At 49.6% G+C, this 25,170-nt stretch overlaps 2 protein-coding genes across 5 annotated transcripts; one reads left to right on the top strand and one right to left on the bottom strand.

Annotated features, from left to right (window-relative positions):
- Positions 1-275: 275 nt before the first annotated feature.
- On the bottom strand, positions 276-19,550 carry LOC132353784 (cocaine esterase-like). 4 transcript variants are annotated; one of them, XM_059905212.1, is made up of 13 exons: positions 18,751-19,550; positions 13,074-13,278; positions 12,019-12,160; positions 11,221-11,354; positions 10,882-11,140; positions 10,344-10,442; positions 9,933-10,073; positions 9,737-9,817; positions 9,361-9,505; positions 8,799-8,936; positions 8,023-8,095; positions 4,676-4,869; positions 276-910 (listed from the first exon to the last, which is right to left on the bottom strand). In XM_059905212.1, exons 1-13 carry the CDS (start codon positions 19,508-19,510, stop codon positions 837-839), a joined length of 2,445 nt encoding a protein of 814 aa, XP_059761195.1. In that variant the 5' UTR covers positions 19,511-19,550; the 3' UTR covers positions 276-836. The 4 variants fall into 4 exon arrangements, with proteins under 4 accessions (XP_059761195.1, XP_059761198.1, XP_059761196.1 ...); XM_059905215.1 differs by lacking the exon at positions 4,676-4,869; XM_059905213.1 differs by lacking the exons at positions 276-910; positions 4,676-4,869 and adding an exon at positions 4,912-7,575.
- A 298-nt stretch (positions 19,551-19,848) lies between these two features.
- Positions 19,849-21,989, top strand: CIAO2B (cytosolic iron-sulfur assembly component 2B). Its single transcript, XM_059905217.1, has 5 exons — positions 19,849-20,242; positions 20,395-20,472; positions 20,736-20,861; positions 21,320-21,365; positions 21,779-21,989. The coding sequence occupies exons 1-5, from the start codon at positions 20,099-20,101 to the stop codon at positions 21,874-21,876; spliced, it is 492 nt and encodes a 163-aa protein (XP_059761200.1). The 5' UTR covers positions 19,849-20,098; the 3' UTR covers positions 21,877-21,989.
- The last annotated feature ends 3,181 nt before the right edge of the window (positions 21,990-25,170 follow it).

Genomic DNA, 25,170 nt, shown 5'->3' with positions numbered 1-25,170 from the left:
ACTAAGAATTAAAGGACTAAATTAAAGGTCACAGAAGCTAAAGCAGCAAAACTTTTTTAAAAAGTTGGTCTACAAGATCAATATACAAAAATCAATTGTGTTTCTATACACTAGCAATGAACAATCTGAAGATGATATTAAGAAAACCATTCCATTTACAATAGCAACAAAAAGAATAGAATACTTAGGAATAAATTTAATAAGGGAAGTACAAGACTGTACATTAAAAACTAGAAAACATAATTGAGAGAAATTAAAGAAGACTTAACTAAATGGAAAGATGTTCCATGTTCATGGGTTAGAAGACTTAATATTGTTAAAATGGTAATACTTCCCAAACTGATCTATACATTCAGTGTGATCCCTATGAGAATCTCAGCTGCTTTTTTTTTTTTTTTTTTTTTCAGAAATGAACAAGCCGATCATAATTCACTTGGAAATGCAAGGGACCCAGAATAGCCAAACAATATTATGGATTGATTTGTGTCTCCACGTAAAAAATATGTGGAGTCATAACCCCCAGTACCTCAGAATGTGACCTTATTTAAAGATAAGGCCGTTAGTCAAATTAAGATGATTACAGAGGTAATCATTCGGGTGGGCCCTAGCCTAATATACCTGGTGTCCTTGTAAAAGGGGGAAATTTGGACACAGAGGCAGACGGGTCAGAGGGAAGACAATATGAAGCCAGAGGGAGAATGCCATCTATAAGTCAAGGAATGTGTGAGGCTACCAGAAACTAGGAAAGAGGCATGGATTCTCTCACAACACTCAGAAGGAACCAACCCTGCTAACACCTTGATTTCAGACTTGTAGCCTCTAGGACTGTGAGACAATTAACTTCTCTTGTTTAAGTCACCCAGACTGTGGTCCTTTGTTATGGCAACTCTGGCAAAATAATACAGCAACCCTGAAAAGGAAGAACAAAGTTGGGGAATTCACACTTCCCAATTTCAAAACTTACTACAAAACTACAGTAATCAAGATAGTGTGGTAGTAGCATAAGGATAGACATATAAATTAACAGAGTAGAATTGAAAGTCCAGAAACAAGCTCCTTCATTCATGACCAATTGATTTTCAGTAAGGGCACCAAGACAGTTCAACAAGTAAAGAATAGTTTTTTTTCAACAAATGATGCAGGGACAGCTGGATAACCACAAGAAAAAGAATCCCTGATTCATACCATATACAAAAATTAACTTCAGATGAATGTAATTCATTCATGTAACAGCTAAAACTATAAGATTCTTAGAAGAAATCATAGAGGTAAATCTTTATGACCTTGGATTAAGCAATCATTTTTTAGGTATGACACAAAAAGGCCAAGCAACAAAAGAAAAAATAAATTAAACCTCATCAAAATAAAGAATTTTTGGGTTGCAAAGGTTACTGTCAACAAAGTGAAAAGACAACCCACAGAATGGGAAAAATAGTTGCAAATCATATATTGGATAAGAGACTTGTATCTAGAATATATGTAAATCTTTACCACTCAACAATAAAAAGACAAATAATCCAAATGGTCAAAAGATTTCAGAAGACATTTCTCCAAAGGAGATATAAAAATGGCCAACAAGCGCATGAAAAGATGTTCACTATTTCAGTCACTAGGGAAGTGCAACTCAAAACCACAATGAGATACCACTTCACACCCACTGGGATGACTACAATCAAAACAAAAGATGTTAACAAGCATTGGCAAGGATGTGGAGTAACTGAAATCCTCACACACTACTGGTGGGAACGTAAAATGGTGCAGCTACTTTGGAAAACAGTTCAGCAGTTCCTGAAATGATTAAACAAAGAGTTGCTATATGACCCAGAGTTTCCATTCCTAAGTATATAACCAAGAGAAATTAAGTCATATGTTTGCACAAAATCTGGTACATAAATGTTCTTAGTAGGGGAATCCATAATAGCCAAAAATGTGGAAACAACCCAACTGTCTATCACCTGATGGATGGATAAACAAAATGTGGTATATCCATACAATAAATAGACTATTCAGCCACAAAAAGGAATGAAGTATTGATATCTGTTACAACATACACGAACCTTGAAAACATTATATTAAATGAAAGAAGTCATACACAAAAAAACATATACTGGGATTTCCCTGGTGGTCCAGTGGGTAAAACTCCGAGCTCCCAATGCAGGGGGCCCCAGTTCCATCCCTGGTTGGGGAACTAGATTCTACATGCATGCCACAACTAAGAGTTTGCATGCCACAACTAAAAGATCCCGCATGCTGCAACTAAGACCTGGCACAGCCAAAATAAATAAACAAATATTTAAAAACCAAACAACCCCCCCCAAAAAACCCCCAAAACCCATATATTGTATGATTCTATTCTATGAAATGTCCAGAATAGGCAAATCCATAGATCTGACAGAAAGTAGATTCGTGATTGTCAGGGGCTTGGGGTGGGGGGGCGGGGAGGGATGGGAAGTAACTGCTAATGGGCACCGACTTGTTTTTGGGTGATGCTGATGCAAATGTTCTGGAATAAGGTAGTGGTGATGGTTGCACAACTTTGTGAGTATACTAAAAACCACTGAACTGTACACTTTAAAGGGGTAAATGTTATGGTATGTAAATTATATTTCAAAAAAAAGTTGACATTTGGGCTTCCCTGGTGGTGCAGTGGTTAACAGTCTGCCTGCCAATGCAGGGGACACGGGTTCGATCCCTGGTCCGGGAAGATCCCACATGCCGCGGAGCAACTGGGCCCGTGCGCCACAACTGCTGAGCCTGTGCTCTGGAGCCCGCGAGCCGCGGGTGCTGAAGCCCCCCGCACCTGGAGCCCGTGCTCTGCAACAAGAGAGGCCACTGCATTGAGAGGCCCGCGCACTGCAACGAAGAGTGGCCCCTGCTCGCCACAGCTAGAGAAAGCCCGTGCACAGCCACGAAGACCCAACGCAGCCATAAATAAATAAATAAATAAATAAATAAATAAATAAATAAATAAATAAATAAATTTATAAAAAAAAAAGTTGACATTTAAAAATTGTGGTCTGCAAATGCTGGTAAAATTGCAATGAAACTTGTAGACTCCAGGGACTTCCGTGGTGGTCCAGTGGTTAGGACTCCACGCTTCCACTGCAAGGGGCATGGGTTTGATCCCCGGCTGGGGAACTAAGATCCTGCAAGCCGCGCAGTACTGCCAAAACAAAACAAAACACCCGTAGACTTTACTGGTGCCAGTTTAAATCGGCAGAGCAATTTCAGAAAGTGTTACGCCAATGGCGACACGTAAGAAGTGGAGAGGTCTACATAAGGGATATGAGTTACTTTCCATGGCTAAAGCCATGGATATTTAGTAACCAGCTAGTTGGCTGAAAAATGTACAGTTTATGGAAATTCACATAACATACAATAAACCATTATAAAGTATACAATTCAGTGGCATTTAGTGTGTTTGCAATTTTGTGTAACTACTGCATCTCTCTAGTTACAAAACTCTTTCATTTCCCCGGCAATACACCCTGTACCCATTAAGCAGTCACTCTCCATTCCCACCCCTACCCCCCTCACCTCACACACCAATACCCCCATCCCCTGATGACCTGATAACCATTAATCTGCTCTCTGCCTCTATGGATTTACCTATTCTGGATGTATCACATAAAAGCAATCATATGATATGTGACCTTTTGTGTCTGGCTTCTTTCACTTAGCACCATGTTTTTGAGGTTTATCTAAGTTGCAGCACATATCAGTACTTCATTCCTTTTTCATGGCCGAATAATATTTCACTGTGGCTGCACCACAATTTTTTTATCCATTCATTCATTGAAGGGCATTTGGGTTGTTTCTACCTTTTGACTATTATGAATAATACTGCTATAAACATTTATTTATACATTTCTCTGTGGTCCTATGTTTTCATTTCTCTTGGTTGTATAGCTAGGAATGGAATTGCTGGTCATATGGTAATTGTGCTTAATGTTCTGAAAAACAAACAAGCTCTTTTCCACAGTGCTTGGATGATGCCCTTATAGAGCCTCAGTGCCTTGGGCCTGAGCAGCTCTGCCAAGGGGCTGGAGGACTGAGGATACCCAGGTTGTATGTTGGGGGTGACTCTCAGGTAGGCCTACTCTCTTGGAGGACCCTCAAATGACAGGGCAGAAGCAGGGCACTACCCTCCAGTGGCCCTGAGACCCGGGGTAGGGATGATGGAGGAAAGGGGGCAGGAAGACTGCTATTAACAACTCGAATCCCATTCCAAATGCAGGGAAGATGTGACTTAAGAGCCAGACCTCCTGCACTCAAATCCTGGCTCTGCCAAGTGGCAACTGTGTGACCTAGTACAAGTTACTTCACAGCTCTGGGCCTAGTTTTGTCATCCATAAAACAGTGATGATAACAGGAACCAACCTCACAGGGTTAAAGGGAGGTTACATTGTGAAGACACGAGGCAAGAAACCAGAGCCAATGGGAGCCTGTTCTTGTGTCAGGACAGGGTCTCTCAGGGTGTCTGTCTCTCTGCTGGCTTGGGAGACTCCCACTCCAAGGCGGGGTAGGACTTACCTCTGGGCCTCAGTGTCAGGAACATGGCTGGCTGGGAGTGGGAGGTGGGGGGATGGGTGGAGAGTATGAGGCACTGGCAAATATTTGCTGATTCAAACAGTTAAATGTGCTGATTCAATGAGGGACAGGGTGAGGGTCATGCCTGGACTAGGTGCCAGATCCTCTCCTGGGCTTCCAGCTGGCACCTCGAGTTGGAGAGCCTGAGGATCAAACTTCTGCCAGAAATAACCAGTGCAGCTTCCTGAATCCTCTTTGGAAGCCTCCCTGGTGGGGCTGTTCCCTCTCCCAGAATCTTGACACATAGGTACATTCAGGGCCTCATGAGTAAGAGAGAGACTGAGAAAGAGAGAGAGAGAGGCAGGTAACCAACCACAATGAGATGCCACTACACACCCATTAAATTAATCAAATGTAAAAGACTGATAAGACCAAGTGTTGGCGAGGATCTGGAGCAATTGGACCCCACCTATATGGCCGGTGGGTGTGCAAAAATGGAACAGTCAATTTGGAAGACAGTTTGGCACTTTCTTTAAAAGTTAAGCATACACTCTCCATATGACCCTGCGATTCCACTCTTAGCTATTTACTATTTACAAAATGAAAGCATACGTCCACACAAGGACTTGTCTGAAAATGTTCATAGCTACTTTATTGAAAATAGCCAAAAAATAGAAATCACTCAGATGTCCATCAATGGATGAATGGATAAAATGTGGCATGTCATATATGGAATACTATTCAGCAAGAAAAGAGAAGAACTACTAATTGAATCTCAAAAACATTATGTTAAGAGACAGAAGCTGGTAAAAAAAATGATTTCATTTCTATGACATTTTAGAAAAGGCATACTATAGCAACAGAAGGCAATTTAGTGGTTGTGAGGGACCAGGGTCAGGGCAGTGCAAAGTGGCGTAAAGGAACTTTTTTTTTTTTTAGATTTTTTTTTTTTGATGTGGATCATTTTTAAAGTCTTTATTGAATTTGTTACAATATTGCCTCTATTTTATGTTTTGGCTTTTTGGCCACGAGGCATGTGGGATCCCCGATCAGGGATCAAACCCGCACCCCTCACATCAGAAGGTGAAGTCCTAACCACTGGACCACTAGGGAAGTCCCTAAAGGAACTTTTCGGAGCAATGGATGCATCCTAAAACTTGATGTGATGGTGGTTGTATGTCTTATACATTTATCCCAATTTATCAAACTGTACACCTAAAATGGGTGAATTTGATTGTATGTAAATTATTCCACAATAAAGCTGTTAAAAAAATAAGATTAACTAGTCCTAAAAACTAGTTTTGGGAATCCACTTTTGGGAAGTATACTGTGCATATGCAGGACTGAAAAACATAGAGGCATGCATGCCACAGGTGCTCAATAAATGCTTTCAGGATGCGGGGGGAAGCATTAGCACCAGGCAGTGTTCTTTAGAAGGAAAGCTCCTTCCGGCTCCAGAGTTGGTCATCTCAAGCTTAAGGTTATGCTAGTCTGCCATCTGGTGGGCATAGTTGGCAATGCAGGAATCTCCAGCCTTCAAGCCCAACTTCAGGAGGCTCTATGGTGGGGCAGAAAGAAGGGGGACCTTCCTCCTGGGAAACCTGGTGCCCAGAGGGTCAGAGATAGGGAGTCCTGGATCTACGAGAAGAGGGATACAGCTTCTTAATGATAGAGAGAAAGTGCTTTGGCGGCACAAACAGGCAGAGTGAACATAATTGGTATCTTTGCATGTTGAGATAAAATATAAGACAGGGTTTTTTGTGGGGGGGAGATGGTGCAGGGGGAATAAAAGTTTGGGGAAAACAATGAGATAAGTAGGAAAACTAATCATGTGGATGCCCACAGTGAGTTGGTGAGTTGGGCGATGCTCAGCAGAGGGGGCGGGGGAGGGGGGCAGGGTAGCAAGGGGAATTCTAAAAGGCAAGAGGAGACCTCCCTGGATGAAGAGACCCTTGGGAGCCAGCCAACAAGAGTCTCTTCCCCTAGATATGCCTGGATCTTCTGACCCCTCAATCCTACTTCCAGGAAACATCCCACAGATAAACATCTTCATGGATGTGCTACAGTCATGTAAAGTTTGGGCCCTACAGTGTCTGCAGAACCACTGAGAATGAAGACAAACTTCCGGAGGCAGTGACTGAGGAACCCGCCTGCTTCTCCTGGCCACTGGGCAGCTGGTCCAGGCTCCAGGGACCCATGGACAAGCCCACTCTGAGTTCCTACAAAAAATGGGGTTACCTCCGTGGGACACTGATAAGTGAATGAGTAGGTTGTTTAAATGTCAATGATAGACGGCACTTAATCTAGGAGGACAATGAGTGGGGACAGGGACATTTACATTCTTAGTAGTTGGGAGCCTCAGTGGGGCTGAGATCTTGGAGCTCCCAGGCTCCTGGTATCCAGGCTTCCTATTGGCCACTTACAGATGGAAAGCATGGGGGGCTTGTTGAGAGCCAAGTGTGGGCGACATGCCCCAAAGCACCTTCCTTCAGAGGGAGAGGAGAAAGAGGGTGGGGAGGGAGTGGAGGTGAGGAGGGGAGGATGGGGCCCAGGGCCCACTGGGGTGTTGAGGAAGGTAAACTTCCATTGGGGTTTGCTCATCCAGCTTCCTGGGAGGGTTTATGGATTGTGTCTAACAAGAGAGGACCCATGGCAGGCTTGGGAACTAACATCATGCAGTAGGTTCTTCAATGTTTGCTGGATGGATGGATGGATAGACGAATGAATGAATGAATGAATGGCTATGTGAATGAAGGAAGAAACTACTGGCTCCTCACTGGGTGTGTGTGGGCACATCCGGCAGACTCCCACCTACACTCAAGCCCACCCCTCCACCCCCTCCCCCCAGACGCAAGCAGCTACAGTTCTGTGTGCTTCTCCTTGGCCTCCATTAGCTCCCGTATCTTCTGGGGTAGGGTCTTCGTCCAGAACTGGAACCTGTGGGCCTTCAGGGCTCGGCCCACTGCAGGCTGAGTGTTCAGCTGCATGTACTGCTCCTCCTGGTTGAACACAGGCCAGTGGGGCAGACCCTCGCCGTTGGGGTTGCTGTAGACATGCCCTCCCGTGGGGCAGTATGAAGGTCACTATGAGCCCTACCGAGCCCAGACAGAGCACCCTGACTGGGGTCTGGCAAGGCAGCCAAACAAGCTTGGGGAATGGTGGGGGGGACGTTCCAGAAGGAGGAAAGAAACTACCTCCCACCAGAGCGTCAGCTCCGCAGGGGACAGGGCGGCCTCTGTCCCTTCCTGATAGAGGGAGGCTCTGCGGATAACAGCACTGTCACCCCCCATCCAGGTCACCCCAAGATGGAATGAGTGTCCAGCATCCACAAGGCCCCTTTCTGTCCAGGAGGGTCCTGGAGCTGGGGAGGGGGCTGCCACGCAATTAAGGACACATCCGCTAATGAAGTCACCACAGACAAGGGGAGTCCTGGATGGGCTCAAGCCCTGCCCTCGCCACCGTGGAGGTTAAAGTAGGAGTGTGACATCTCACCCATTTCGAGCAAAGTTGGCCCAATACTTCATCATCTTCCTGCTCAGCAGCTCTTCCTCCTCAGTGAGTTGGACTACAGAGCACAAGGACAAGGGTCCAGGTCAGGGCAACTCCAGTCCGGCATGTGGGTCATTCGCCCTCACCCCATCTCAGGCTCCTCCCTGCCATCCCAAGGCCTGGCTCTCTGCCCGCTCCCCAGGCCCTCTCCTTGCCCAAACCCCATATATTCATCCCGGCTTCTGGCTGACCCAACACTGGGCTCATCCCTGACCCAGAAGGCTCCCTTCTTCTGACAGTAGAAGGCCATTTAAGAAATAAATATGAAAAAGAAAGAAAGCAAGGAAGGAAGGAATGAAGGAAGGGAGGGAAAGAAAGAGAGAGAGAAAGGAAGGAAGGAAGAAAGGAGGGACGGAGGAAAGAAAAGAAAGAAAGAAAGAAAAAAAGAAAAAAAGGAAGAAAGAAAGGAAGGAAGGAAGGAAGGAAGAAAGAAAGAGGCCTTTCAAACACCCCCTCTGCACCCATGCCAGAAACCCAAGGTCAGGGTGGGGAGAGGTGGAGGGAGCACGGGTTCCAGTCTGAAGAATGCTAGACTCCAATTCAAGCTCAATCTTTCTAGCTGTCAGATCTTGGACACCTGATCCCCTCCTCCCTCTGAGCCTCAGTTTCCTCGTCTGTACAGTGAGGGCAATCACCCTCACTCAGGGTCTTATCCAGTGTCCCATCCCACATCCTGGGGATGAGGAGCCTCTGAGGGACCCCCACCTAGGAAGACTCACTGTGGCTGCTCCCGAAAGGACTTCTGAAGATGAAGTGAACCTCATCTCCATGGTCTGCCCTCACATAGCTCGGCCTGACATCCTTGAAGAAGCTGAGCTGATGCTGGAACTCGTAGAAGTAGACAGGGGCGTAGGAACCTGGGGAGGTGGGGAAGACGGGCCATGACCTGGCGGCCCCTCACCCGGAGCTTTCTTGCATCACCCATGGTGATGACATAGCTAGGTCCAAAGCTGGTTGGAGTCTGGACAATGGGGTGAAGGAGCCCCAGGCTGGAGCAAGGGCAGTGGGAAGGGCCTGGATTCAAATTGTGGCCTTGGAACTTCCTAGGGTATTGTTTTAGGCAAGTCACTAAAGGTCACTGAACCTGTTTCCTCCTCCGTAAAATGGGGTAAATGTCTGTCTCTTAGACTAGCCATGAGGATTTATCAAGATGAAGGATATCAAGTGCCTGGCACCAATAAATAGACATGGGCTAGGTTTTGGACACCAGTAGACCTCATCTGGCACCTGCAGCTCTGAGCCGCCCCCTAGCCAGTCTGGCCTTAGTGCAGATGTACTCACACTGCAACTTTGCTACTTGGAGTGCAGGGATCACGAAGATGCAGTCCCCCATGATCTCATGGAACTGGATTCGGAGGGTCTGGGGGTCCTCACTGTCCCCTATGTACTCCTCCATCAACAGGTCAGCAAACTCAGGCGGCATCATCTGCCCCAGGTGGATCAGGAAGAGGCAGGTTAGGCAGGCTGGCAGGGGCCGGGAAGCAGCAGAGGCAGGACTGGGGAGATGGATCCTGGGATGGCATAGGGAATCGGGGAAAGGGGCCAAGCTCTGGGTGAGGGGTGCTGCATGGACAGGATATCTGGGGGCTGGGCTTCCCGTGCCTTAGGATAGGAAAGGGGCCCCCTCCCCATGTGGGCAGGTCCCCAGGAACCTCACCATCATTGTTGATATTATCTGCAAGCCATCCTTTATGGTCTCTCTGTCCATTTCCTTCTGGGTGTCAGAATTGTTCATGACCTGGGTGGTGGGGGAGTCTTGAGTTGGAGATACGATGGGCCTGGAGCTACGAAGCCCCGAGGCCTTCCCACTGCATGGGCTCCCCCGCACCTGGAGGCTTGGGAGTGGGCCTCACCGAGGGTAGGATCCAACTGAACTCATCGTTGTTTACACCAATGATGCTGGGGACAGGGTGCAAGTCGGCAGAGGCCAGCAGCTCCTGGGGGTGCTTGGGCAGGAAGATCCCGTCCACCAGGCCAGGGATGATGCTGAGGGGCTAAGGGACACTCAAGGTCAGGTTGCAGACACTTTCTGATGCCGCAGACATCTTCCACCCCTTCTTGGCTCGTCCCAGAATGCTCACACCCACCCCAGCAGGTCCTATACCTGCCTCAGCATGGCCTGGCCTCGATTTCCCATCCAGGGCTGTGAGGACACCAAGGTGAGGAGCTAGAGTAACTTGCCCAGGGAGGATGAAGGGCACCCAGGCTTGCCTGCCCCACACCTACTGGACCCTTCCCTCCACAGCCATGTCCATCAGTCAAACCTTGCTGATGGCCAGAATCTCCTCTTCACTCTTGTGCCGCAGGCAGTCCACCAGGGCCTCTGAGTCAACCTGGCCACAGGCAGACAGGTTCGCCACCACCTGTAAACAGACCAGGCAGCGGCTGGCTCATGCTTCCGGGTAGGGGAAAGAGGTTTGCCCAGTGCCCCAGTTGGAGGCAGGTGTACCTCAAATCTCACAGAGTATTGTGAATGGATTCCTACAGTTTTGAAATTGTTCCAACTTCCCTGATGCTCAGAGGACTCTGCCAGGGGCGCCATCCCACCTGCCTAGATGGTCCTGCCTATGATGGGGGCCCCCAGGGCAGCAGTCTTGTGGGCCACAGAATGTACTCAGCCTCTGCGCTGACAGAGGTCTGTGAATTCTGACCCTCGAACAATCCCCAGATAGGCGGCTGTTTCCAAGGTCCTCTGATGGCAGGGGAGTCCTTGTTATCCCCATTTAACAGACAGAGTAATAGAGGCTGAGAGGTAAGAGATGGGGCAGCAGGTCTGGGCTTCCCACGGTTGAGGGCACTCACTGTGGAGACCACATCAGATGAGTTGGCGGTGAAGCTGGGCAGCAGGGCCACGCCACTCTCCATGATGGCACCGTGGAAGAGTCCTTCGGACACGGGGGACACAACATGCAAAGACACGCTTACGCCACCCGCAGACTCGCCAAAAATGGTGACATGGTCAGGGTCGCCTCCAAAGTAGACGATATTCTGCTGGACCCAGCGTAGTGCGGCCACTTGATCCAGGTAGCCCCAGTTGCCAGTTGCGTGTTTGTCTCCAGTGCTGAGAGGTGGCAGGGATGAGGGTCATGGCACTGTCCTGGCTCCATCAGCCCGCATTGCCGAGCCCAGCCCCAGTCTCACCTGAAGAAGCCCAGCAAACCCAGGCGGTACTGGATAACGACCACCACCACGTCCTCGAAGGCCGCCAGAGCAGAGCCGTCATACATGGAAGCCATGCCCACGACAAACGCACCACCATGGATCCACACCATCACCTGGCGAATCCAAGGCACAGATACCATATGGCTCCCACCAAGCCCAAACCCCACCAGAGCTGCTACCTAAACTAACCACCACTTTGGCTCTGTCCTCCTAACCACATGGACAGAACTCCAGCAAGACAAAGTGGTGTCTTCATGACCTGGGCTGAAGGCAACCCAAGTTCTATCAGGAAAACCGGGCCTCCCACACTCTGGGGCCCGTCCCACATACCAAAGCCTGGCTCCATTTCTCCCAGAACCCTCTCTGCCATGGAAAGAAAAGGGGTGTCTCTCTGATCACCCCACATGCACGCACATTAATTAAAAGTGTACTCTATTCTCATTGGCCCAACAGATAATCCATGGCTGGGGTCTCCGGCCACCTCAAAGTGCATCCCTCAGGCACCTGAGTGGGTCCTGGGTATGAGTTGGTTGGGTAGGTCCTGGGTCCCTACCAGGGCCACAGTTTCTGACGTCTGGGAGCAGCCAGAGTTCTGTGACCCTGTGCCCAGGCATCAGCCACCCATGCTGGGTAAGAAATAACTCTCTTGGATCTGATAGTAAGAAGCTTCTTAACAGGGTCCACACTGCAGTGGGGCCCAGGTTGATCTTGTTCTTTTAAATCTTCTGCAGAAGAAATGTCCTCCCACCCCTTAGCCAGCTGTGGCCTGGCACTCACAGGCAGTTTAGAGCCCTCATGGGAATGGGCAGGTGTGTAGATGTTGAGGTACAGGCAGTCTTCAGACATGGAAGTAGAAGGCAGGGTCACATTCAGTAGTTTCAGAGTCATTTCTTTCATGCTAGCGAAGTCCTGCAGACACCTGGTGACCATGGCAGGCAGTCAGTCCTGGGGCCATGCTGTGGCCATAACCAGATCCTGGGCCCAGATATGCTCCCAGCTACCCTTAGTCCCACCTCCTTTGATACCTCACTCACATGTGATCCCTCCCTAAAGCCCCTTTGCACCAAGCTACAGGCCACAGACTCTGGGGAAGCTGGGATAGAGCCTAGTCTTCCAGGAGGCCTCAAGCTTATGAGGGCCTTGGATATCAGTCCTCCTGAGGCTGAGAAATCTTGACTCTGGAGGGTCTCTATGAGAACGATTGGTTGCATGTGTTGACATTCACCACCATATAACTGTACTCAGGCAGACCTGGAACAGGGGAGTAGCCCGTATACATGTGCTGCCAAAAGGAATGGATTAATTTCTCATGAGAAGGGCAGTGGGACATCCCTCATCCCAAGTCAGACTCTCAGGGAACCTTATCACTCCCACAGTTTCTAGTTTCAAGAACATATACCCCTTGGTCAATGGCATCTGGCCCTGTCGGTTGGCACAGTGGCTGTGCAGAGTGGGGTCTTCTGCTCCTCAGGGATCTACAGTGTCTGCTGCTAGAGTCAGGAGCTCCTACAAGGTTCAAACCTCTCCCAGAGATACCTCCTCTGGTGGCAGAGATCACTTGTCACAACTAGAACCTAGGGAGTTGTGTGTCTCTGCTTGTCCCTTCAGCTTGTGGAGCTAATGCTCTTTGAGTGCTAAGCCCTCAGTCTGGGAAAGTTACTTCACCCTTTCAAGCCTCTGCATGCTCATCAGAAAAATGCATGTAAAAATCCACCAAACTCAGAGGGAAAACTGGCTGTTTTGAAATGACATGAAATGACAACTGCAGCCTGGCCCAGAGCTCAGAGTACCCTCTATCCCAGGGCCTAGAGTTCCCTGGAACCCCTGCTTACTTGGCTGGGTGGGAGGTCCCATCCTTTATACCACTCCAAGATTCCGGGGGCTCCGGGGGCGCAAACCGCAACAGCCCTAGAGGTGGCTTGGCGAAGGGAATTCCCAAGAAGGTGTGGATCCCCACATCAGTGTTCTTCACGTGGACGAGGCTCCCCCGCACCTGGCCCGTGTGCGTGGTCCGCACGGGGCCGGCCGAGTCCTGGCCTGTGGGCAGAGAGATGGACGTCAGGGTTGGGTCTCCCCATTTAGCTGCCCTCCCAGACTGTTGATGCTGCCACCTCCTTCCTGTCCTCAGCTCAGCTCAAGGGACACTGATCTACCAACACTTGCCTGTAACTGTGCTCCCCCCACCCCCAACTGCCTTCACTGCCCCAGCCTTTTCCACCATGCTCACTGAGGTTCCTTGGGGCTCGGCACCATGGTTTAGCCCCATAGTTTAGCCTCAAACAAATAGTCACATGAGCTTGATGGGGTGAGAGTGTCCTTTCTACTCACTGTGTGCCAGGTCCTAGGAGGCAGTAGGAGAACTGTGGGAATCGGACAGACAAGATTCCTGTCCTTAAGGATCTCACACTCTAGGTGGCAAGAATGACATAAAGAAAGTATCCTCCAGCAAGAGGGAAGAGATATGGGAACGTATGTCTATGTATAACTGATTCACTTTGTTATAAAGCAGAAACTAACACACCATTTTAAAGCAATTCTACTCCAATAAAGATGTTAAAAAAAAATTAATTAATTAAGTCTTTAAAAAAAAAAAAAAAGAAAGTATCCTCCAAACAAAGAGTGACAGTATGAGGAGAACAACAAAGAGAAGGGCAGCTGTGTCTAGAACATAAAAAGCACAGCCCGCCCTGCTATGGGGATCAGGGAGGCAGGAAGAGATTGAAAGTCCCCTAACAGAGAAAGGGCTGATATTCTTTTTTTTGTTTTTTTAATTTATTTATTTTATTTATTTATTTTTTGCTGCGTTGGATCTTTGTTGCTGTGCACGGGCTTTCTCTAATTGCGGCGAGCGGGGGCTACACTTCGTTGCGGTGTGCGGGCTGCCCATTGCGGTGGCTTCTCTTGTTGCGGAGCATGGGCTCTGGGTGCGTGGGCTTCAGTAGTTGTGGCACATGGGCTTCAGTAGTTGTGGCTCACGGGCTCTAGAGTGCAGGCTCAGTAGCTGTGGCGCACGGGCTTAGTTGCTCTGTGGCATGTGGGATCTTCCCGGACCAGGGCTCGAAACCGTGTCCCTTGCATTGGCAGGCGGATTCTTAACCACTGCGCCACCAGGGAAGTCCAGAGCTGATATTCTTAATAGATAAAGAATTTCTATAAATGAATAAGAAATATGCCAGCTATGCATATTTGGTGAAAGAATGTGAAACGGTGAAAGAATATGTCCAGACAGAATAAGGAATACCACTAAACGGCTCCTACACAGATGAGATGTTCACCTCACTCATGCTAAGAGAAATGCACATTGAAATCTGATTGTGATGTCAACAACTTATTTTGTCACAAAAAGCAAGACAATCAGACATTGTATGTTTTCTGTTGGAAGTCCACTGCACCACATATGAAGTAGTCTTGTCCCCAAACAAAACAAAGCAAAACCTAAAATCTGAATCTGATCAAGCCTCTGGAATATAAATACAAGTTTACAGGCATACAGGGGACAGAGAAACAGTTAAAAGACACCCTAGGGATGTAATCAGCAAGACCCAAACTCTGTTATATGTGGAATCTAAAAAAAATGATACAGATGAACTTATTTACAAAACAGTGACTCACAGACATAGAAAACAAACTTATGGTTACCAAAGGGACAAAGTGGGGAGGGATAAATTAGGAGTTTGGGATTAACACAAACACAGTACTATATATAAAATAACCAACAAGGACCTATTGTATAGCACAGGGAGCTATACTCAATATCTTGTAATAATCTATAAGGGAAAACATTCTGAATATATAATATATAGAACTGAACCACTTTACTGTATGCCTGAAACTAACACAACATTATAAATCAACTATACTTCAGGAAAAACAAAAACAAAAACAAAAAAACCCTCAAACTCTGGGATACTCTCCAGAACAAACTGGTTTCTTCAACACAGCAACAAAATTACAAGAAAAATAAAAGAGAGGCAGAGGAGGAATCTGAAGATTGAAAGAGACTCATGAAATACTTCAAAAGATAGATAATAATAAATGTTGGAAAGGATGTGGAAAAACTGGAAACTTTGTATATTGCCGGTGGGAAGGGAGAATGGTGCAGGTGCTTTGGAAAACACCCTGGCAGTTATTCAAAAGGTTAAACATAGGACTTCCCTGGTGGCGCAGTGGTTAAGAATCCGCCTGCCAATGCAGGGGACACGGGTTCGAGCCCTGGTCCGGGAAGATCCCACATGCCGCGGAGCAACTAAGCCCGTGCACCACAACTACTGAGCCCGTATGCCACAACTACTGAAGCCCGCGCGCCTAGAGCCTGTGCTCCGCAACAAGAGAAGCCACTGCACCGCAACGAAGAGCAGCCCCTGTTCGCCACAACTAGAGAAAGCCCGCACGCAGCAACGAAGACCCAACACAGCCAAAAATAAATAAAGTAATTAATTTTTTTAAAAGAAGTTTAAACATAGAGTTACCACAGGACCCAGCAATCCCACTCCTAGGTATAAACCCAAGAGAATTGAAAACATATGTCCACAAAAAAACTTGCGTATGAGTGTTCATAGCAGGATTATTTATAATAGCCAAAAAGTGGAAACAATCCAAATGTCCATCAACTGATAAATGGATTGATAAAATGTACCATATCTATACAATGGAATATTACTCAGCAATAAAAAGAAGTACCGAACATGCTACAATACAGATGAACCTTGAAAATACGCTAAGTGAAAAAAGCCAGTCACAAAGGACCACATATTGGATTATTTCATTTATACGTCCAGAATTGGTGTATTCATAGAGACAGAAATGTTGGGGAAAGGGGAATTGATGTGGTAAACTCTGTGAATATACTAAAAACCACTTTAAATGGGTAAAAGTTATGCCATGTGAATTATATCTCAAATCTGTTATTAAAAAAAGCACATCTAGGGCTTCCCTGGTGGCGCAGTGGTTGAGAATCTGCCTGCCAATGCAGGGGACACGGGTTCGAGCCCTGGTCTGGGAAGATCCCACGTGCTGCGGAGCAGCTGGGCCCGTGAGCCACAATTACTGAGCCTGCGCGTCTGGAGCCTGTGCTCCGCAACAAGAGAGGCCGCAATAGTGAGAGGCCCGCGCACCGCGATGAAGAGTGGCCCCCGCTTGCCACAACTAGAGAGAGCCCTTGCACAGAAACGAGGACCCAACACAGTCATAAATAAATAAATAAATACTTTATAAAAAAAAAAGCACATCTACTAATGTTTAAAGTAAGAACCTTGTTTAAATCATGGTTTTAAAAAAGTCATAAATATCATGAGATAATATGAAGTAAGAATATTTGACTAGATGTTTGATTACATTAAGAAATTATGAGAGATATATATTTCTTCTTTTAGTAGGACATGATAAAAAAAATTACAGGTGATATGATGTCTGGGATTTGCTTCAAATAATGGTGCAAAGGAGAGGTGATAATCCAGACAAAACTAAGTTGCCCAGGTCTTGATAACTGTTGAAGGTAGATCATGGTACATTGAGTGTGTTATATTATTCTCGCTACCTCAGATGAGGAGCCCTGCGGTACTGTGTGACCTCGGGCAGGCCTGACCCTCTCTGTGCCTCAGGGCGCAGGGAGGTATCCAGTCAGGCTCCCAATTCCCCTGGTGTTATCTTCACTGGCTCCCACCTCCCTGGAGCCTTTCCTCCTGCAGGCTCAGGCTCTACTTCTGCAGAATTTGGCAGATTTGAGCCTGGTTTCATAATAAAAAGTAAAAAAAAAAAGAAAGAAAACAAAAAAACATCCTTATGGAACTATACTACCCTACACCCATTAAATTAACGTGGATGAATGTGCCTGATGACACCTGGTGTGGGTGAGGCTGGAGTTAGCAGCTATTCACATGCTCCACAGAGGGCAACTGAGCAATGCCTTTCCAAGTCAGAAGACTCATCCTTCTCCCGAGGAACACGCTGTCTACATAAGTCCTTTGTGGGATGTGACGTCTGCCCATGTAATTCACTGCCTCCACCGACCTTTAATGCTTGATGTTTGTTATAGCAAAAGACAAAACCTGCTAAAATGTTCCTGATCAGAGGCTAGTTACATCAAGGATGCTTCCTCCTTGAAGAGAAGCCCTTTCATTAAACAGTATGAATAAGTTCTACCATGTGGGCGTGTGGAGAGGTCACTCCCTGTGTCAGGAAGTGGAAAAGCCAGGGACCAAAAACGGAGGCAATGTGTGACCATTTGGGTGAAAACCAAGGATGCATGCACACATCCATTCTTGGGTAAACTCCTGGTTAGTGTGTGGAAGGCCCTGGGGACCTAGATGGTCCCTGCCAATAAGCCAGGACTGGGTGGGACAGGAGAGGGTCAGACCCATCATCTGTGCTTGCCAGTTCTTCTTTTCTGAAAGTGGGTCCCATCCAACATAGCAACATTTTTAGAAAGAGGCATCAGCGAGGCCTCGCAGATTGTGGCACTGGAAGGTTCCGGTGACCTCTTAGAGCCTGCTGAGCAAGGGGTAAGGGCAGAAGTACGATGGGTTGGGCCTCGGGGTAGTCATGAGTGTGGACGCACCCAGGCAGATTCGACTGGGAAGGGAGAGGATAGTCAGGTCCCACAGGCAGAACCTGTTTGGATTAGAGGATCACGCCCTTCAAGAGGAGCACAGGGAACTTCCCTGGTGGCCCAGTGGTTAAGACTCCACACTCCCAATGCAGGGGGTGCGGGTTCGATCACTGGTCAGGGAACTAGATCCCACATGCTGCAACTAAAAGATCTCATGTGCTGCAACTAAAGATCCCACATGCTGCAACTAAAAGATCTCATGTGCTGCAACTAAAGATCCAGCATGCTGCAACTAAGACCTGGCGCAGCCAAATAAATAAATAAAATTTTTTTTAAAAGAGAGGGGGCACAGGAGCTGGAGCTGTGCCCAGGTACTGTGCCCACATAGCGTAAGCTATAAAGGCTACCAATAAGGGCTGGCACAAAGAGAGATCACCTTTGCCCTGGAGGTCAAGACCTGCCCTCACTCGGGGTGGGTGCACGGGGTGAAGAGAAGCACGTGGAAGTCTGTCTGATAGTAGGATGTGGTGGCCGGGGGATGGGGGCTTCTGTAGGCTGGGCCAGTAACCTTGCCCAGGGCTCCTGTGGAGAGGGGCTCAGTGGGTGTCAGGACACCCCTCTGGCCAAGGGCGAAACACTCAGAGCCACATGGTGGCGGGAAGGTATAATTATTGTTGTTATTACCCCCGTCAGCACCAGCTCCATCACAAACACTCGCAGGGAAATGTCCCAAATAACTCCCCAGCTCGCCCGGTGCTGCTCAGAGCCCCTAGGGCCTGCTTGCGCCTTGGGGTAGTGTGACTTGGGGCAGCCCAGACTCTCTCTGCGCCTCAGGGGGCGCAGAGATGCGTTGTATCCCTCACACGGTTCTGGTGCTGGAACTCTCCGCCGGCTCCCACCTCCCGGATGCCTTTCCTCCCGCAGCCTCAGGTCCTGCCTCTGCAGAATTTGGCAAATCCTACCCCAGTCCCTGCCGCCCCGCGTCGGAGCCTCACCCTGGCCCGGGACAAGGAGAAGCAGGACACCGAAGGCCACGGCTCTCAGCCGCTCGCAAAGTTGGTCCAGCTGCATCTTGGGCTCACAGGTCTTTCTTGCACTACCGGCGGACACGCTGCTTTTCACCAAGAGGCTGCGCAGGGACGCATCCAGCCGTCGACGATTGAGTGCCTCGCCCAGGCCTGGACTTTGGACTGGGAAGGGAGTAGGCGGGGAAAGATGGGTTTGGCAGGAAAGCGGGACAGAACAGGTAAAGGCCAGTGGCAGGTAGGGGCTAGCACAGCCGCTTCCCCTCTGTCCTCTTGGGCCTCCTCCGCAGGGACCTTGAGGCTTCTGCAGCCACTCCGCAATAGCAAGAACCCTCTCCACAAACCTGCGTTCAGTGTCCTTATAGTCACAGGCCCGACAAGTGTGTTCCGAGGGGGAGAGAGAGGGAGCAATAAGCTCTCCTGGGAAACCAGGAGAGCTTCCTTGAGGAGGTGCACGATCAGGATTCCCATAGACAGATAAATGAAAACAATCTTCGTTCAGAGTGAAAGGAACCACCCGAGTAAAGGCAGGGAAGTGTGACGGCACTTCATTCCAAGAACTCCTTGCTTTCGGGGATCGATTTCCTGGGTCCGCCTTCATCCCCCTATTGTCCCTGGTCTGAGGGTCTCCGTGGGCCCTCCTCCCTACTCGGCAAAGGCCCGCCTTTTGAAATGCACACCTGATTGTGGCACTCATCTTAAGGACACCCTCAACCCCACCCCGTGTCTTTCCCTGTCCCCACCTCCCGTCAAAATCGAGGTCACGGTCCTTTATCCATTGGACAAACATTTGAAGAACGTCTTTAGGGCCGCACGCTGGGAACCGTGAGAGCACTCCCAGGCCCAAGGTGCAGCGAGGGCTGCAGGTGCGTCACTGGGAAGTTCCGAAACGCAGTGAACCGTGCCGGGACAGAGGCAACTCTGGGCGCCCGCCCAGCCTAAGGGGCAGGCCTCTCGGAGGAAGTGATGCCTGACGGTACGCCTGGCTCAATCTCAAGACGGGTCTTTAGTACCCCAGCCTTGGCCTGCGCCGGCAGGCACCCTCCCGGTTCGCACACGTGGTCCCTTCTCCGTGTCTTTGTTGGAGCGCTCGGCATTTTCTCGGATCCGCGTAGAGAGCGCAAGGAGGCAGCCGCTCCACCCAAACCGCAGGCGGCATACCGGCAAGGCCGCGTGTCCCTCGCGTTACCCCGTCGCCACGCCACGCCACGCCCCCTTCCTGTTCCCCGGAAATGCACCGTAGGAGCGGAAGCGCCCGCCTACAGTTGCCGGCAGCAGTTCCGCGATGGTGGGCGGCGGCGGAATGGGGGGCGGCCTCCTGGAGAACGCTAACCCCCTCATCTACGAGCGCTCTGGGGAGCGGCCAGTGACCGCGGGCGAGGAGGACGAGCAGGTTCCAGACAGCATCGACGCGCGCGAGATCTTCGATATCCGCCGCTGCTGGGCGCGGGCGGGTTGGAGGGGGCCTGGGAGGTGGTGGGATGCCCAGTAGTCGGTGGAGCTGTAGTAGGGCCGGGCATTCCCGGAGGGGGGTTCTGAGTGGGCAGAGGCTCAGAGTCCCCTTTCCTTCACTTGCCACATCTGATTCGCTCCATCAATGACCCGGAGCATCCACTGACACTAGAAGAATTGAACGTAGTAGAGCAAGTCCGGGTTCAGGTGAGTCACTCCCAGCGTCCAGGGGAGCTACTTGTTCAGGAGAGTCAGAAAGGCTCAGCTGTGCACCAGGGGGTTGGCCTTCTCTCAGCTCACGGACTCCTCAGGGGATCTTTGGAACGGGGTGTGTGTGTGTGTGTGCCCATTTTATGGATGAGGAAACTGAGACCCATACTGGTTAGATGACTTCCCTGAAGCAACAAACTAAGAAGAGGGTCTCTGGGCTGGACGGGCCATGACTTTTAACATCCCACCTCTCCAACCAGGTGAGCGACCCCGAGAGCACAGTGGCCGTGGCCTTCACACCCACCATTCCGCACTGCAGTATGGCCACACTTATTGGCCTGTCCATCAAAGTCAAGCTTCTGCGATCCCTTCCCCAGCGTTTCAAGGTAAGGTGGAACTGAGCCCTGGGGGTGGGGCAGGCATGAGTGTCTGCTACTGAGGAGGACATGGAGAGCATGAACTTGAACGTCAGAGTGAGATCTGGAAGGATCCCAGCTAGCAGAGATGAAACTGGGAGGAGGCTTTCCAGTTGGATGGGACAAGAATAAAGATCCAAGCTGGAAAATGCAGAAAAGTAGTGAGGAGTGTGGCAGGAAGGGCAGTAGGGAGCTGTAGATAAGTTTGGAGCAGGGATGGGGCGCAGGTGGGCCTTTAAGTCAGTAGCAATTGGCCAGTCCTTTGGGTAGAGATGGAATGGCTGTGAGTGGGTTTGGGGTGTAATGGAAGGGCCGGAGTCCAGAGGCATGATTAGGAAGAAGGATCAGCTGGAGGTGGTGAGTGGGGAGAGGGGAAAAGGGAGTAGACAGGTATGTGAGTGCTCAGGCCCCACCTATCTCCCTCCCAGCTGGACGTGCACATTACACCAGGGACCCATGCCTCGGAGCATGCAGGTAGGTGTGGGCTGGTGTTGAGGCATTAGCCCGGAGGTTCCCCGCTTGCCATGGTGGTCTGTAGGGCAAGATTAGGGGGAGGGTTGGGGGCTTGGCACTAGGTGGGTGACTCGCCAGTGGAGGTGGCAGCCTAGAGCTAAGCTGGCCTGACTTGAGTCTCCTGTGTTTACCATGTTCTCCCACTCCTGCCCTCTCCCTCTCCTAAGTACACAGGACCAGGGTTGTCAGGCTTTATAGTATAGGAAGCAGACATGTATGGCCAGGTGGGAAGGGGTCACAAGAAGGTGGGGTAGTTGTGGGCTCAGGTGGTTGGGGTAGCCTGACCAAGGTTTGGGATCCTGGGAAGGCGGCGACAGGAGGGCTTTGTTGGTGGGGGTATAAATATATTTCACCACTCTCTCCTTTCCACCCAGTGAACAAGCAGCTTGCAGATAAAGAGCGGGTGGCAGCCGCCCTAGAGAACACCCACCTGCTGGAGGTTGTGAACCAGTGCCTATCAGCCCGCTCCTGAGCCTGAATTTTTGCTCCCAGCCCCACGCAGGGCTCATGGCCTTGTTTTCTTGAACCACTGACAATAAGAAACTAACATTTTGCATTTTGTAATAAACCCTTAATTTATATTCATTTCCCAGCATGCCTGAGAGTCTTTCATTTCAGTGGGGGTCACTCCGGGTTTGGGATAGGGGTGGTAGTGAGTGCCTGTACAGGCTGGGTCGATGAGGTTTGGTTCATTTTTTAAATTTCTCCCAATGGTTTGATTAGGAAAAGTTGCAAGTATGCCAAAAAATTGAAAGAATAATGTAGTGAACGCTTTTGTATACCCACCACCTAGATTTAACAGTTGTTAACATGTTGCAGCTTTGGTTTTATTTATGTGTGTGTAGAATATAAATAGACTTGAAAGTAAGCTGCAGATACATGACCCTTCACTTCTCAGTACTTCATCCTGTGTCTCCTAAGAATAAGCCTGTAACCACAGTACTGTAATTTGGCCCCTAAATGAACAATTCTCTGACACTAATATCTAATATCCAGGCATGTATGAATTTCTCCCAAAATGTCATTCATGGTTGTTTTTTTAAGTCAGCCTCCAGTCAAGTTTCATGTATTGCATTTGGTTGTCATCTCTCTTTAGCCTCTTCTAGAACTGTCTCCCTGCCTCCCTACCTTTTAATCTTTCTTGACACTGACTATTTTGAAAAGCCCAGGTGAGTTGTCCTGGAGAAGTCCCACAGTCTGATTTGTTGTTTTGTCTGCTGTGTTTCCTATAAACTAGAAGTTGGTTGAGTTCAGGTTTGAGTTGACTAGCGAGAACCTTGCCCAGGAGTGTTGTATGTATCCTTAGCATCCACCAGTAGCTGTGTGATGCCAGCTTGTCCCCTTGTTGGTGATGCTCAGTTTGGTCCCCTGGTCAGGGCAGTGCCAGCAGATTTCTCTGCTGAAAGCCATCTGAAGCACTGTCTCCACCAGCAGCCTGGGAAATGTGTGTCACCCCAGGTGCTCAGGTCTGGGGCCTCTGCCTCGCCCAGCACAGTTGGTCACCAGGATAGACCGTGGGGCTTAGACCTCGGATCAGCCAGTCAGGAGTCATAATGTCACAATTCCCTGCCTGCATTTCCTTCTCTGAGGAAAAATGCGGATATTAAGAAGACTTGCCCACCTGGTGGGCAGAGGCCTCAGCAGGGAACCTGGCCGCTTGGCAAATCTGTTTTTGGGGGGCTTCTGACAATATTGGACCTGTCCTGAGAGTGGGCATTGGCCGAAGGTTTTATATATACTATCTAGTCAGTCAGTCCTCAAGCCAGCCCTGTGTGGCAGTTGCTATTCTTTATCATCTCTGTTTTGCAGATGAGGAAAGAAGCTTCTAGAATAAGTGACTCCCCAAGACCACCAGTTAGGGAGTAGAGGAACCTCAGCTGTTCAGCGGGTACTGCTCAGCTGGCAGGGGGTGCTGTTGCCTGGCTGGAGGGGCCTACGCCCACCTCCAACCCCCACTTCCAGGCGGGAGTAGCTTCGCCACCTAGTGACCAAGATCTGGCTGCTCAGAGGGGTGAAGCCATCGACCCATGTCACCCAGTTTCTTCATGTGTGATGTGGGGAGACGCAATAGCTTAGGACTGCTCTGGAGATTGAAAATGGATCTGGGACCATTTCAGGTGATCTTCCAGGCAGAGTACCTCCCACTTCCACAGATGAAGAAGCTCAGTGCTCCAGAGAGGCAGGAGACCATCCAGGGCCCCACAGGCCCCAGGGAGCCTCCCCAACCACCAGTACCCAGCTGTAGGCTTTACCAAGTGTGTACTTCTGCACTGACAGCCCGATGTGTCTAGGTGTCTGTGGTGTCTGTGTTCAGCTGGGGGTGGGAGGTCACGGGGGAGGCAGGTGTCACTGAGTCATTCAGCTGGCTCTCCTGGCAGCTAGGCCACGGTGGACGAGGATCATCAAGCTGCTCATATCCAGCTGGCATATCAGATCGTCCCCTTGTCAGTCTTGACTCATCTGTGCGTGGCCCACAGCTGCCTGCAGGGACACCATTTGTGAATCCTGGGCTAGTGCCCGGGGAACTTTCTGGAATCCCAGCTGCTGTCTGAGAACATGGGGGTGGGAGGGGTGGGGTGAAGTTTTAGGTCCCTGAAGCCCTCCACCAGGGGTGTCTGGCTGTGCTGTTTCTGGCCTGTGACTTCTCAGGCCTCGGTTACCATGTCTACAAAATGGGAACAACAAATCACAGCTGAGTGAGACTGACCCAGAGATTAGATGACATGTACGAACAGGCCCAGCTATGTCCATTTTTGCTCATCATCATTCCCAAAGCACAAAGGCCTGGCACACAGTAGTAGGTACTTAGTACAGGTCAGTGGAATGAATGAATTGAGACTTAGAACAGAAGAACTGGGGCGTGGGAGCTGTGGTGTAAGGGGGGCTGGGAACACTGAAATCCAGCCAAGTTGCCTTTGCAGCATTTTGCTACCCGAGGGAAGGGGAAGGGCATGGGGTCCCACAGAGAAAAGGTGGGTATGGGGGAGAGGGGAGAGGTATCTGCATCTGCCCCTCTCCTGGGCAGCCCACCATTCTGGAGAGAATGGAGCAGGAGCAGGAAAGAAGAAGCAGGAGAGGGCCCACGGATCCACTCAACCTGTCCTGTCCAACTAAGGGTGATAATAAAAGTGTTCATATCGAGATATTACTATAGGCCAGACATGTGCCAACCACCTTACCTCTGCATTTTGTGTTATTTATGTCTTATAACAACCCCCATGAAGACATTATCCCTGTTCTACACAAGCGGGAACTGAGGCTCAGCCAAGCTAAATGGGCAGAGGTGAAACAGCTAGTAAGGTGCAGAGCTGGGATTTGAAGGCTGGGCTATCCTAGGGGTATTCAAGCCTCAGTTTGCTCCTTCTGGGCAGCCAAGCTCAGCCCAGAGAACTGAGAGGACCAGGAGTTGGGAATGGGGGTGTTTCAAGGTCATGTCCTGGTACGGTTCCCCGGGCCCCTGGCCATACCGATGCCTGTGGTGGGTCTGGCCTGTTGCAGAATGCTTGGGGCCTGAGTGGCCCAGTGTGGATGCAGTTCCCTTGGCAATGAGGAAACATTGCTGAGGTCAAGAGCTTAGATTATCAGAGGGGAAACCCAGCCCTAATTCCTTGCATGGCTCCCTGCTTGGAAGGACCACAGCTACCCCCCACACCCACCCTCTGTTGGACATCCAGGGCCTCTTGTCAGCAGCAAGGTCATGTGTAAGGTGGTTAGGAGGGGCCATAAGCAGCCCAGCAGCGTTCCTGATGGGAAGTAGTTTGCTGGC

The sequence above is a fragment of the Balaenoptera ricei genome, chromosome 19 (assembly GCF_028023285.1).
Source record: "Balaenoptera ricei isolate mBalRic1 chromosome 19, mBalRic1.hap2, whole genome shotgun sequence".
Lineage (NCBI taxonomy): Eukaryota > Metazoa > Chordata > Mammalia > Artiodactyla > Balaenopteridae > Balaenoptera > Balaenoptera ricei.
This window is presented reverse-complemented; position numbering and strand designations above follow the sequence as displayed.